Source organism: Balaenoptera borealis (assembly GCF_965194805.1).
Source record: "Balaenoptera borealis genome assembly, chromosome: 7".
Taxonomy (NCBI): Eukaryota; Metazoa; Chordata; class Mammalia; order Artiodactyla; family Balaenopteridae; genus Balaenoptera; species Balaenoptera borealis.
The window spans coordinates 88,443,677-88,457,919 of NC_138864.1; the positions used below are offsets into that span (position 1 = coordinate 88,443,677).

At 37.6% G+C, this 14,243-nt stretch overlaps 1 protein-coding gene across 6 annotated transcripts in view; it reads right to left on the reverse strand.

The window, feature by feature from the left end:
* MATCAP2 (microtubule associated tyrosine carboxypeptidase 2) overlaps positions 1-14,243 on the reverse strand; it is a 101,220-nt gene that overhangs the window by 39,474 nt on the left and 47,503 nt on the right. For 4 of the 6 annotated variants that reach the window (XM_082399524.1, XM_082399522.1, XM_082399525.1 and 1 more), the window contains exons 3-6: positions 12,482-12,625; positions 11,655-11,787; positions 10,799-11,104; positions 4,496-4,645 (exon numbers count right to left, since the gene is read on the reverse strand). In XM_082399524.1, coding sequence (XP_082255650.1) covers positions 4,496-4,645; positions 10,799-11,104; positions 11,655-11,787; positions 12,482-12,625 — 733 coding nt within the window. The remainder of the gene's footprint in view (positions 1-4,495; positions 4,646-10,798; positions 11,105-11,654; positions 11,788-12,481; positions 12,626-14,243) is intronic. The other 2 variants (XM_082399526.1, XM_082399523.1) reach the window with 1 other exon arrangement.

The following is a 14,243-nucleotide window of genomic DNA, read 5'->3' on the forward strand; positions in this document are numbered from 1 at the left end:
AAATAAACTCAAAATGGATTCGAGACCTAAATGTAAGACCAGACACTATAAAACTCTTAGAGGAAAACATAGGAACACTCTTTGACATAAATCACAGCAATATCTTTTTTGATCCAGCTCCTAGAGTAATGGAAATAAAAACAAAAATAAACAAATGGGACCTAATGAAACTTCAAAGCAGTTGCACAGCAAAGGAAACCATAAACAAGACCAAAAGACAACCCTCAGAAAGGGAGAAAATATTTGCGAATGGATCAACAGACAAAGGATTAATCTCCAAAATATATAAACTCATGCAGCTCAATATTAAAAAAACAAACAACCCAGTCCCAAAATGGGCAGAAGACCTAAATAGACATTTCTCCAAAGAAGGCATACAGATGGCCAAGAAGCACATGAAAACCTGCTCAACATCACTAATTATTAGAGAAACGCAAGTCAAAACTACAATGAGGTATCACCTCACACCAGTTAGAATGGGCATCATCAGAAAATCTACAAACAACAAATGCTGGAGAGGGTGTGGAGAAAAGGGAACCCTCTTGCACTGTTGCTCGGAATGTAAATTGATACAGCCACTACGGAGAACAGTATGGAGGTTCCTTAAAAAACTAAACATAGAATTACCATACGATCCAGCAATCCCACTACTGGGCATATACCCAGAGAAAACCATAATTCAAAAAGACACATGCACCCCAATGTTCATTGCAGCACTATTTACAACAGCCAGGTCATGGAAGCAACCTAAATGCACATCAACAGACGAATGGATAAAGAAGATATGGTCCATATATACAATGGAATATTACTCAGCCATACAAAGGAACGAAATTGGGTCATTTGTTGAGAGGTGGATGGATCTAGAGACTGTTATACAGAGTGAAGTAAGTCAGAAAGAGAAAAACAAACATCGTATATTAACGCATATATGTGGAAGCTAGAAAAATGGTACAGATGAACCGGTTTGCAGGGCAGAAATTGAGACACAGATGTAGAGAACAAACGTATGGACACCAAGGGGGGAAAGCGGCCGGGGGGGTGGGGGTGGGGGTGTGATGAATTGTGAGATTGGGATTGACATGTATACACTGATGTGTATAAAACTGATCACTAGTAAGAACGTGCTGCATAAAAAAATAAATAAAATAAAATTCAAGAATTAAATAAAGAAATTAATAAAAAGAAACGATATTGAGTTATTTGTAGTAAGGTGGATGGACCTAGAGTCTGTCACACAGAGTGAAGTAAGTCAGAAAGAGAAAAACAAATACCGTATGCTAACACATATATATGGAATAAAAAAAAAATGGTTCTGAAGAACCTAGGGGCAGGACAGGAATAAAGACGCAGAGGCAGAGAATGGACGTGTGGACAGAGGAGGGGGGGAAGGGCAAGCTGGAGCGAAGTGAGAGAGTAGTATATATATACTACCAAATGTAAAATAGATAGCTACTGGGAAGCAGCTGCATTGCACAGGGAGATCCACTCAGTGCTTTCTGACCACCTAAAGGGGTGGGATAGGGAGGATGGGAGGGAGGCTCAAGAGGGAGGTATTATGGGGATGTATGTATATATACAGTGGATTCACTTTGTTATACAGCAGAAACTAACAACACTGTAAAGCAATTATACTCCAATAAGATGTAAAAAATACATAAATAGTAGTACCAAAAAAAAAAAAAGGGACCTAATGAAACTCAAAAGCTTTTGCACAGCAGAGGAAATCATAAACAAAAGGAAAGATAACCCACACAATGGGAGAAAATACTGGCAAATGATGCGTCCGACAAGGGATTAATCTCCAAAGTTTACAAACAGCTCATGAACATCAATATCATAAAAAGCAAACAACCCAATCAAAAAATGGGCAGAAGACCAAAACAGACATTTCTCCAAAGACAGACAGATGGCCACAAGGCACATGGAGAGACGCTCAACTTTGCTAATTATTAGATAAATGCAAATCAAAACTACAATTAGATATCACCTCACACCAGTCAGAATGGCCATCATCAAAAATGTACAAACATGGGATCCAGAACTCGACTTCCTGTATATGTAAAATAAAAGAGCTGAATAGAACCTGAAAAAAAAAATCTACAAACAATAAATGCTGAAGAGGGTGTTGAGAAGAGAACCCTCCTAGACTGTAGGTGGGAATGTAAATTGGTACAGCCACTATGGAGAAAAATATGGAAGTTCCTTAAAAAAATGAAAAATAGAGCTACCATATGATCCAGCAATGCCACTCCTGGGCACATATCTGGCAAAAACCATGGTTTGAAAGGATACACGCACCCCAATGTTCATTGCCGCACTGCTTACAGTAACCAAGACATGGAAGCAACCTAAATATCCATCAACAGAAGAGTGGATAAAGAAGATGTGGTAAATATGATCAATGGAATATTACTCAGCCATTAAAAAGGATGAAATAATGCCACTGGCAGCAACATGAATGGACCTGGAGATTATCATACTTAGTGAAGTCAGTCAGACAGAGAAAGACAAATATCTTCTGATATCGCTATATGGTGAATCAAGAAAATGATACAAATAAAGTTATTTCCAAAACAGAAACAGATTCACAGACTTAGAATACAAACTTATGGTTAACAAAGGGGAATGGTAGGGGGCAGGGATAAACTAGCAGTTTGGGACTGATATATATACACTACAATAATGAAAATAAATAACCAACAAGGACCTACTGTATAGCCAAGGGAACTGTGGTCAAATTCTGTAGTAACTAAATGGGTAAAGAACTTCGCATAACTGAAGCACTTCACTGTATACCTGAAACTAACACAACATTGTTAATCAACTATACTCCAATATAAAATAAATATTAAAAAACTTTTTAAAAAACAAAAAAACAGTATGATGAGAAACAAAAAAAAACACTGTTCAAGATCTCTCCCTATTAAAAGTGGCTAAAGGGACATTGCCACCAAAACTAATTCATGAACCCTGATTGGACCTAGATTTTTTTTTTTTTTTTAACATCTATAAAGACATTTTTGGAACAGTTGGGGAAATTTAAATACCGTATATGGGGTAGTTGATATTGCTGAATTACCACTCACTTTCTTAAGTGTGATAGTGATACTGTTTTAAGTAGAAGAGAACGTTTTTAGTCTTAGGAGATGCATGCTCAAGTTTTTAAGGAATGAAATGCCAAGTGTACAACTTGCTTTTAAAAAGTCACAGAGAATAGCATCAAGAAAGTGAAAAGACAACAGAGTAGTAGAAAATATTTGTAAATGATTATTTGACAAGAGATTTTTATCTAGAATATACAAAAAACTCTTACACCTCAATAATAAAAAGCAAACCAATTAAAAATGGGTAAATGATCTAAACAGACAGTTCTCCAAAGAAAATACATAAATAGCCAATAATCACATGAAAAGATGCTCAACATCACTAGTCACCAGGAAAATGCAAATCTAAACCACAGTGAGTTAACCACTACACACCCACTAGGGATGGTTACAATATTAATTTAAAAAATGAAAATAGTAGGTGTTGGTGAGTATTTGGAGAAATAGAAATCGTCATACACTGCAGTGGGAATGTAAAATGGTGCATTCACTTTGGAAACGTGGCAGTTCCTCAAAAGGCTGAGCACAGAGTTACCATATAACCCCAAAATTCCACTCGTAAGCATATACTCAAGAGAATTACCAGCATAAACTTATGAATAAAGGCTCATAATAGCATTATTCATAACAGCTAAAAAGTGGAAACAACCCAAATGCCCATTAACTGGTGAAAGGATAAATAAAAGGTGTCATATCCATGCACTGGATTATTATTCAGCAATAAAAAGGATTGATATACTGATACATGCTACAATATGAACAAACTTTAAAAATATTACGCTAAGTAAAAATAAATAAATAAATAAATATTATGCTAAGTAAAAGAACCCAGCCACAAAGGATCACATATTATATGACTTCATTTATATGAAATGTTCAAAAGAGGCAAAACTAATAAAAGCAGATTAATGGTTATTTATCACTAGGAGCAATGGGGAGAGAGAATAGGTAATGACTGCTAATGGGTACAAGTTTCTTTTTGGGTGATGAAACGTTCTGGAATTAGATAGTGGTGTTGGCTGCGCAACTCCACGAATATTATAAAAATCACTGAACTGTACATTTTAAATGGATGAATTATATGTCATGTGAATTATATATCTCAATAAAGCTGTTTTTAAAGTCAAAGAGGAAGAGAGAAAGCAAAAATGGCAAAATATTAACAATTGGTGAATCCAGAGGAAGGGTATAGAAGTGTTAATTCCTTCATTATTTCCCTATTTCTGTAGGTTTGAAAATTTTCAAAATGAGATGGGAAAAACAATGCTAACAAAATGTGGTTTGGGAAAACTAGAACTGACCTCAAGTAACAAAGGTTTAATTTTTCATAGTTGAGTGGATTCTCTGATGGGAAGATTAGGATATATCCAAAATCAATAGACAATTACCCAGTCCCGCAGCCAGTGAGCCGGGCACGGAGCCACCCACTTGCACTGTGCCCACCGCAGCTGAACCCGGCTCCTGCGGGAGCCAAACGGAGAGCGGGGATCGTGAGCCCCGGCCAGAGCGAGTGCGCACAGCCGCCACTGAGTCAGCACCTGGAGGACATGAAGAAATGGATGGAAGATAAGAGCAAAGCGAGACTTAGGCTTAAAAGCAGGTTGCTTGCTGCTTGAGGGCCAACTGCAAGTTTGAACTCTGTTCTCAGAAGACACAAGGGAATCCTTTCCTAAGCCTGTAAATAAGCCCTGCCCTTGGTGCCTAAGGAAGGGGTTAGAGAAAGTCAGCCTGAGAGTCAACTAACTGCTGAACAATCATCGACAGGAAGACACTGGAACTCATCAAAAAAGATACCCCACATCCAAAGACAAAGGAGAAGCCACAATGAGACAGTACGAGGGGCACAATCACAATAAAATCAAATCCCATAACTGCTGAGTGGGTGACTCACAAACTGAAGAACACTTATACCACAGAAGTCCACCCACTGGAGTGAAGGTTCTGAGCCCCACGTCAGGCTCCTCAACCTGGGGGTCCGGCAACGGGAAGAGAAATTCCTAGAGAATCAGACTTCGAAGGCTAGCAGGATTTGATTGCAGGACTTCGACAGGACTGGGGGGAAACAAAGACTCCACTCTTGAAGGGCACACACAAAGTAGGGTGTGCATCAGGACACAGGGGAAGGAGCAGTGACCCCAAAAGAGACTGATCCAGACCTACGTGCCAGTGTTGGAGGGTCTCCTGCAGAGGCGGGGGGTGGCTTTGTCTCACCGTGAGGACAAGGACACTGGCAGCGGAAGTTCTGGGAAGTACTCCTTGGCGTGAGCCCTCCCAGAGTCTGCCATTAGCCCCACCAAAGAACCCGGGTAGGCTCCAGAGTTGGGTTGCCACAGGCCAAACAACCAACAGGGAGGGAACCCAGCCCCACCCATCAGCAGACAAGTGGATTAAAGTTTTACTGAGCTCTGCCTACCAGAGCAACACCCAGCTCTATCCATCACCAGTCACTCCCATCAGGAAACTTGCACAAGCCTCCTAGATAGCCTCATCCACCAGAGGGCAGACAGCAGAAGCAAGAAGAACTACAATCCTCCAGCCTGTGGAAAAAAACCACATTCACAGAAAGATAGACAAGATAAAAAGGCAGAGGGCTATGTCCCAGATGAAGGAACAAGATAAAACCCCAGAAAAACAACTAAATGAACTGGAGATTGGCAATCTTTCAGAAAAAGAATTCAGAATAATGATAGTGAAGATAATCCAGGACCTTGGTAAAAGAATGGAGGCAAAGATCGAGAAGAAGTAAGAAACATTTAACAAAGACCTAGAAGAATTAAAGAAAAAACACCTAGAAGAATTAAAGAACAAACAAACAGAGATGAACAATACAATAACTGAAATGAAAAATACACTAGAAGGAATCAATAGCAGAATAACTGAGGCAGAAGAACGGATAAGTGACCTGGAAGACAGAATGGTGGAATTAACTGCTGCGGAAGAGAATAAAGAAAAAAGATTGAAAAGAAATGAAGACAGCCTAAGAGACCTCTGGGACAACATTAAATGCAACAACATTCACATCATAGGGTCCCAGAAGCAGGAGAGAGAGAGAAAGGACGCGAGAAAATATTTGAAGAGATTATAGTTGAAAAATTCCTTAATATGGGAAAGGACATAGCTACCTAAACCCAGGAAGTGCAGACAGTCCCATACAGGATAAACCCAAGGAGAAACATGCTGAGACACATAGTAATCAAACTGGAAAAAATTAAAGACAAACAAAAATTACTGAAACCATCAAGGGAAAAACGACAAATAACATACAAGGGAACTCCCATAAGGTTAACAGCTGATTTCTCAGTAGAAACTCTACAAACCAGAAGGGAGTGGCACGATATATTTAAAGTGACGAAAGGGAAGAACCTACAACCAAGATTACTCTACCAGGCAAGGATCTCATTCAGATTCGATGGAGAAATCAAAAGCTTTACAGACAAGCAAAAGCTAAGAGAATTCAGCACCACCAAACCAGCTCTACAACAAATGCTAAAGGAACTTCTCTAAGTGGGAAACACAAGAGAAGAAAAGGACCTACAATAACAAACACAAAACAATTAAGAAAATGGTAATAGGAATATACATATCAATAATTACCTTAAACGTGAATGGATTAAATGATCCAACCAAAAGACACAAGCTCGCTGAATGGATACAAAAACAATACCCATTTATATGCTGTCTCCAAGAGACCCACTTCATACCTAGGGACACATACAGGCTTAAAGTGAGGGGATGGAAAAAGATATTCCATGCAAATGGAAATCAAAAGAAAGCTGGAGTAGCAATACTCATACCAGATAAAATAGACTTTAAAATAAAGAATGGTACAAGAGACAAGGAAGGACACTACATAATGATCAAGGGATCAATCCAAGAAGAAGATATAACAATTATAAACATATAATTGTTTATATTATATGTTTATAATATAAACACCAACACAGGAGCACCTCAATACATAAGGCAACTGCTAACAGCCACAGAAGAGGAAATTGACAATAACACAATAACAGTGGGGGACTTTAACACCTCACTTACACCAATGGACAGATCATCCAAACAGAAAATTAATAAGGAAACACAAGCTTTAAATGACACAACAGACTAGATAGATTTAATTGATATTTATAGTACATTCCATCCAAAAACAGCAGATTACACTTTCTTCTCAAATGCGCATGGAACATTCTCCAGGATAGATCACATCTTGGGTCACAAATCAAGCCTCAGTAAATTTAAGAACACTGAAATCATATCAAGTATCTTTTCTGACCACAATGCTATGAGATTAGAAATCAATTATAGGGAAAAAACCATAAACAACACAAACACATGGAGGCTAAACAATACGTTACTAAATAACCAAGAGATCACTGAAAAAATCAAAGAGGAAATCAAAACATACGTAGAGACAAATGACAATGAAAACACGATGATCCAAAACCTATGGGATGCAGCAAAAGCAGTTCTAAGAGGGAAGTTTATAGCAATACAAGCCTGCCTCAAGAAATAAGAAAAGTCTCAAATAAACAATCTAACCTTACACCTAAAGGAACTGGAGAAAGAAGTACAAACAAAACCCAAAGTTAGTAGAAGGAAAGAAATCATAAAGATCAGAGCCAAAATATATGAAATAGAAACAAAGAACACAATAGCAAAGATCAATAAAACTAAAAGCTGCTTCTTTGAGAAGATAAACAAAATTGATAAACCATTAGCCAGACTCATCAAGAAAAAAAGGGAGAAGACTCAAATCTATAGAAATAGAAATGAAAAAGGAGAAGTAACAACTGACACTGCAGAAATACAAAGGATCATGAGAGATTACTACAAGCAACTCTATGCCAGTAAAATGGACAACTTGGAAGAAATGGACAAATTCTTAGAAAAGCACAACCTTCCAAGACTGAACCAGGAAGAAATAGAAAATATAAACAGACCAGTCACAAGCACTGAAATTGAGACTGTGATTAAAAATCTTCCAACAAACAAAAGCCCAGGACCAGATGGCTTCACAGGTGAATTCTATCAAACATTTAGAGAAGAGCTAACACCTATCCTTCTCAAACTCTTCCAAAATATAGCAGAGGGAGGAACACTCCCAAACACATTCTACGAGGCCACCATCACCCTGATACCAAAACGAGACAAAGATGTCACAAAGAAAGAAAACTACAGACCAATATCACTGATGAATATAAATGCAAAAATCCTCAACAAAATACTAGCAAACAGAATCCAACAACACATTAAAAGGATGATACACCATGATCAAGTGATATTTATCCCAGGGATGCAAGGATTCTTCAATATACGCAAATCAATCAATGTAATACACCATATTAACAAATTGAAAAATAAAAACCATATGATCATCTCAATAGATGCAGAAAAAGCTTCTGACAAAATTCAACATCCAATTATGATAAAAAACTCTCCAGAAAGTGGGCAGAGAGGGAACCTACCTCAACATAATAAAGGCCATATACGACAAACCCACAGCCAACATCATTCTCAATGGTGAAAAACTGAAAGCATTTCCTCTAAGATCAGGAACAAGACAAGGATGTCCACTCTCACCACTATTATTCAACACAGTTTTCGAAGTCCTAGCCACGGCAATCAGAGAAGAAAAAGAAATAAAAGGAAACCAAACTGGAAAAGAAGAAGTAAAACTGTCACTGTTTGCAGATGACATGATACTATACATAGAGAAGCCTAAAGGTACCACCAGAAAACTACTAGAGCTAATCAATGAATTTGGTAAAGTAGCAGGATACAAAATTAATGCACAGAAATCTCTTGCATACCTATACACTAATGATGAAAAATCTTAAAGAGAAATTAAGAAAACACTCCCGTTTACCATTGCAACAAAAAGAATAAAATTCCTAGGAATAAACCTACCTAAGGAGACAAAAGACCTGTATGCAGAAAACTGTAAGACACTGATGAAAGAAATTAAAGTTGATACAAACAGATGGAGAGATATATTGTATTCTTGGATTGGAGAATCAACATTGTGAAAATGACTATACTATCCAAAGCAATCTACAGATTCAATTAAATCCCTATCAAACTACCAATGGCATTTTTCACAGAAGTAGAACAAAAAATTTCACAAGTCGTATGGAAACACAAAAGACCCCAAGTAGCCAAAGCAATCTTGAGAAAGAAAAATGGAGCTGGAGGAATCAGGCTCCCAGACTTCAGACTATACTACAAAGCTACAGTAATCAAGACAGTGTGGTACTGGCACAAAAACAGAAATATAGATCAATAGAACAGCATAGAAAGCCCAGAGATAAACCCACACACATATGGTCAACTAATCTATGACAAAGGAGGCAAGGATATACAATGGAGAAAAGACAGCCTCTTCAATAAGTGGTGCTGGGAACACTGGACAGCTACATGTAAAAGAATGAAATGAGAACACTCCCTAACACTATACACAAAAATAAACTCATAATGGATTAGAGACCTAAACGTAAGACCAGACACTATAAAACTCTTAGAGGAAAACATAGGAAGAACACTCTTTGACATAAATCACAGCAAGATCCTTTTTGATCCAGCTCCTAGGGTAATGGAAATAAAAACAAAAATAAACAAATGGGACCTAATGAAACTTAAAAGTATTTGCACAGCAAAGGAAACATAAACAAGACGAAAAGACAACCCTCACAATGGGAGAAAATATTTGCAAATGAAGTAACTGACAAAGAATTGATCTCCAAAATTTACAAGCAGCTCACGCAGCTCAATATTAAAAAAACAAACAACCCAATCCAAAAATGGGCAGAAGACCTAAATAGACATTTCTCCAAAGAAGACATTCAGATGGCAAAGAAGCACATGAAAAGCTGCTCAAGATCAGTAATTTTTAGAGAAAATGCAAATCAAAACTACAATGAGGTATCACCTCACACCAGTTAGAATGGGCATCATCAGAAAATCTACAAACAACATATGCTGGAGAGGGTGTGGAGAAAAGGGAACCCTCTTGCGCTGTTGGTGGGAATGTAAATTGATACAGCCACTATGGAGAACAGTATGGAAGTTCCTTAAAAAACTAAAAATAGAATTACCATATGACCCAGCAATCCCACTACTGGGCATATACCCAGAGAAAACCGTAATTCAAAAAGACACATGCACCCCAATGTTCATTGCAGCACTATTTACAATAGCCCGGTCATGGAAGCAACCTAAATGCCCATCGACAGACGAATGGATAAAGAAGATGTGGTACATATATACAATGGAATATTACTCAGCCATAGTAAGGTATGAAATTGGGTCATTTGTAGAGACGTGGATCAATCTAGAGACTGTCGTACAGAGTGAAGTCAGAAAGAGATAAACAAATATCGTATATTAACGCATATATGTGGAACTTAGAAAAATAGTAGAAACGAACCGGTCTGCAGGGCAGAAATTGAGACACAGATGTAGAGAACAGACGTATGGACACCAGGGAGGGAAAGCGGCGGGAGGGTGGTGGTGGTGGTGTGATGAATTGGGAGATTGGGATTGACATATATACGCTAATATGTAAAACATGGATAACTAGTGAGAACCTGCTGTTTTAGGAAATAAAATTCTGTTTTATAAAATAAAATTCAAAAATTAAAAAAAAAAGACAATTACGCAATAAATCAGAAAATCTACTGTCAAGGGACACACACCTGGTTGGGAGGTATCAGTCCATCCCCTCTTGGCTCGTACACAATAATCCCATCTTGTATTGGGGTCCTTGACAAACTTTCCAATATCTTTGAATAATTCACAAAAAGACATGTGGCTGGCTCGATAAACAGTGTAGTAGAGGAGGGCAGCCCTCCATAAAAAGGGGTCTCTTCTAAACAGGACGCTGTGAATACTTGCCAGTCCTTCCTCTGTGGGATTGTTTGGCTTTAGCTCATGTTTTTTACGGCCAGTCCAACTGTTCCATGGCTGCTGAAGGTTGTTAATACCTCGAAAATAATGTGTGCCTATGGAGAAGAAAAAGGCACATGAAAAGTAAGAAATGCCATTCTTATTTTAATTCTTCTCCAAAAAAAGATTCTACCAACAGTTCTAAAACCAAATTGATGTGTACCTACAAATCAAAACAAAGTAGGAAATGATCTGACACTAATGCCCTTTGGTTTGAAGGAGTACGCAGCCTTCAGGAGGATTACATGTCTCATTAGAAGAGGTATAACTTTTACAGCAATTTACTTTCTTTTTAAGAGTCGAATTATAGACTTGATATTTGAAAAGAATCTTAGAGATCACTTAATTCAATTCCCTCAGTTGAAGATGGTGGAACTGAAATCCAGAGGAGTTAAATGACTCTCCAAGCTTAATACAGCTATACAGTACCCTAAAAAATCTAATTTGAAATGAGACATTAATATCTTAGCTTTAGTTCAAGTGACACCTAACAATTTCATTACTTTTTGCCAAATATTACTAAGAAAAACTGCATTATAAACGAACAAGTCCTTGAAGTAATTTCTGCTATTACAACTGAATAAATGGAGAAGGGTTGCCCCCTACCTATTTCATGCCTCAGCATTCCTTCCAGCCAATGCTCACGTGCAGTGCAAACATTGATGGTCAGTGTTGGACATCCATTTACTACTGTCATGGAAGCTCGGGAAAGCAGGTCCTCAGTGAGATGAACTACAATCTAAGGAGCAAGAGTTAAAATACATATATATATATATACACATATATAAAAGACAAAATGTAGAAGGCAGGGGGAGAAAGTTTTCACGGAAAACAATGGACCCATAAATTAACACCTTTTTCTTTTGTTTACACCATCCTGAATCTCCCAGAAACCAAGAAGATGAAATGCAGACCCTTGCAATTTTGAGCCTTTGGGAACTCAAAAACCTTTACTGGATTGAAAGAAAAGTAGACAGCTGTGCGGAGGAAGACACAGAGAACTGAAATTGTGCCTCTGCAGTGCTCTCAAATATAGTCCCCGGGCTGGAATAATGCAAAGGAAGGTACAGGAGCCAGAGTCCTGGTCACTGCTGGGCCAAAGCTTATTTTGAGACTGAACACTAGGAACTGGACATTAATAAGAGAAGTCACTGTGCCAAATCTCTTCATTAATAATTTTCATAAGCCAATTCACATAATCCTACAAGCTATACAAAAATGGTAATAAGAAAAAAGGAAAAACAGAAAAAAACTGAACATTAACAATTCAATGCAACAATGACTTAGACTTGTATTTAGTAAGAAATCTGGGTGACTTATTTAATGAGTAAAATAGTGTTGGGAAAACAAAACCTGCAGAAAAAACAAACACATGGCAGTGACTGAGAGTTAAAATGCTCAGTCAACTTGTCATGCTCACTCATGATTCATACCTCACCCATGCAGCCTTCTTTCATCATGTATTTCCTAACATGACTCCAGATTCGAGTTTTAGATAGCAGGCTACCACCAGTGGCCTGTTCAAATTTTTCATAGCTTCCATACTTTTGTAAAGTCAGTTCCATAATATTGATGGACTGTAAAAGAAACAGAGATAATGAAAGTAAACAGCCTCCTATTACTCCGACATGAGTAATGAGCTAGTTATATTCTTATTTATCGTGACCTGTTCTGTGTTTATTGATTTCCAAATTAAATTGCAGCTACGGTAACATATTTTTCTAATCCTAAACAGCTTTCACTCATTTTCATAAATTTTTACAAACACCTGTGTACGTACTTACTTCTTAACACGGGATAAAGGCTCAAGCACTGCACAACTGTCAACATCTAACAGGCTGAGAAGCTAAGGCAGAGTTCTCAGTTTCTCTTGGGTTCTCTAAGACCATCTGGTGGTTTTGCAGGAGAACTCATAAGGTATGTCTCCAGACTAATTACTAGAATATAATTACCATTTGGATAAAGAAAAAAATTCCCAATTTTTAAGAACACACAGAAGAATCAACCATTCTTCTGTGATGATCCTATAGAACCTGATGTTTTCCTGGGCTACTACTCTTTGGCAGAAACACATAGTCTCAACATTACTAAAAACACTTTTATCTTTCATTCTGGGCAGGGTACTATCTACTTTTCATTCTTCACAAATTTTCAAATCAAAAGAATATGAAAGTTGAGATCTTTTTCTCTAAGTACAAATATACAAAAAGGAAGACTAAAAAAACTGGTAACAAATCACAGATCATCAGTATCTATGGGAAAGCCACAAAAAAAGGAAAACATTAGGATGGAAAATGCTATTCAAAGGTCTTTTGGGAAAAAGTTTGAAAATTCAAATATATCTTATGTGAATGGTGACAGAAGCTAGAAAATTCAGATACCTGATATTATATTAAGCCTATGCTTTCTAGCTGTTGTCAGACTAGTAAAGAGATTAAAAGTACAAGCTCTAGAGTCAGACTACCTGAGCTGACATCCTGGCTCTGCCACCTTCTGGTTGTGTGACTCTGGGCAAGTCACTAAACTTGTTACCAAGCCTCCTCATTAGTAAATGGGGATAACAACAATAATGTCTACTGCATGGTTTTGTTGAGAAAATTTAGCCAACCTTTGTAAAGCACAGTGTCAGACATAAGTAGTCAATACATGTCAATTATTACATCATCATCATCAGTATGTTACCATTCTTTATAAATACCACTGTAGATGACATGCCCAACACAAAAACTACAGCAAAACTCATGTGCTACAAGTAAATATATATATCCCCACAGGAAAAATATATATTACTAATAAACTAGGCGTGAATCATAAAGTTATCATAACAAGAAATGGCTTCAACAAGTTTGCCTGGCTTGCGTTCCCAAAGTTGCTGTTAATAACTGATTCACTTTGTTATAAAGCAGAAACTAACACACCATTGTAAAGCAATTATACTCCAATAAAGATGTTAAAAAAAAAAGCCTTGATATTCAAAATGTGGTCGAAAAGCCAGCAGCATTGGCACTGGCATTGTCCTGGAGGCTGGCTTCAAATTTGGAATTTTGCCTGCCTCCAAGCTACATGCATACTGAATCAGAATCTGCATTTTAACAAGATTCCCCAGGTGATTCAGGTGCACACTAGAAAGCCAGAAGGATCTCAGAGAATGGGAACACAGCAAATATCCCAGAGGCTAATTTATTTATGTGACAA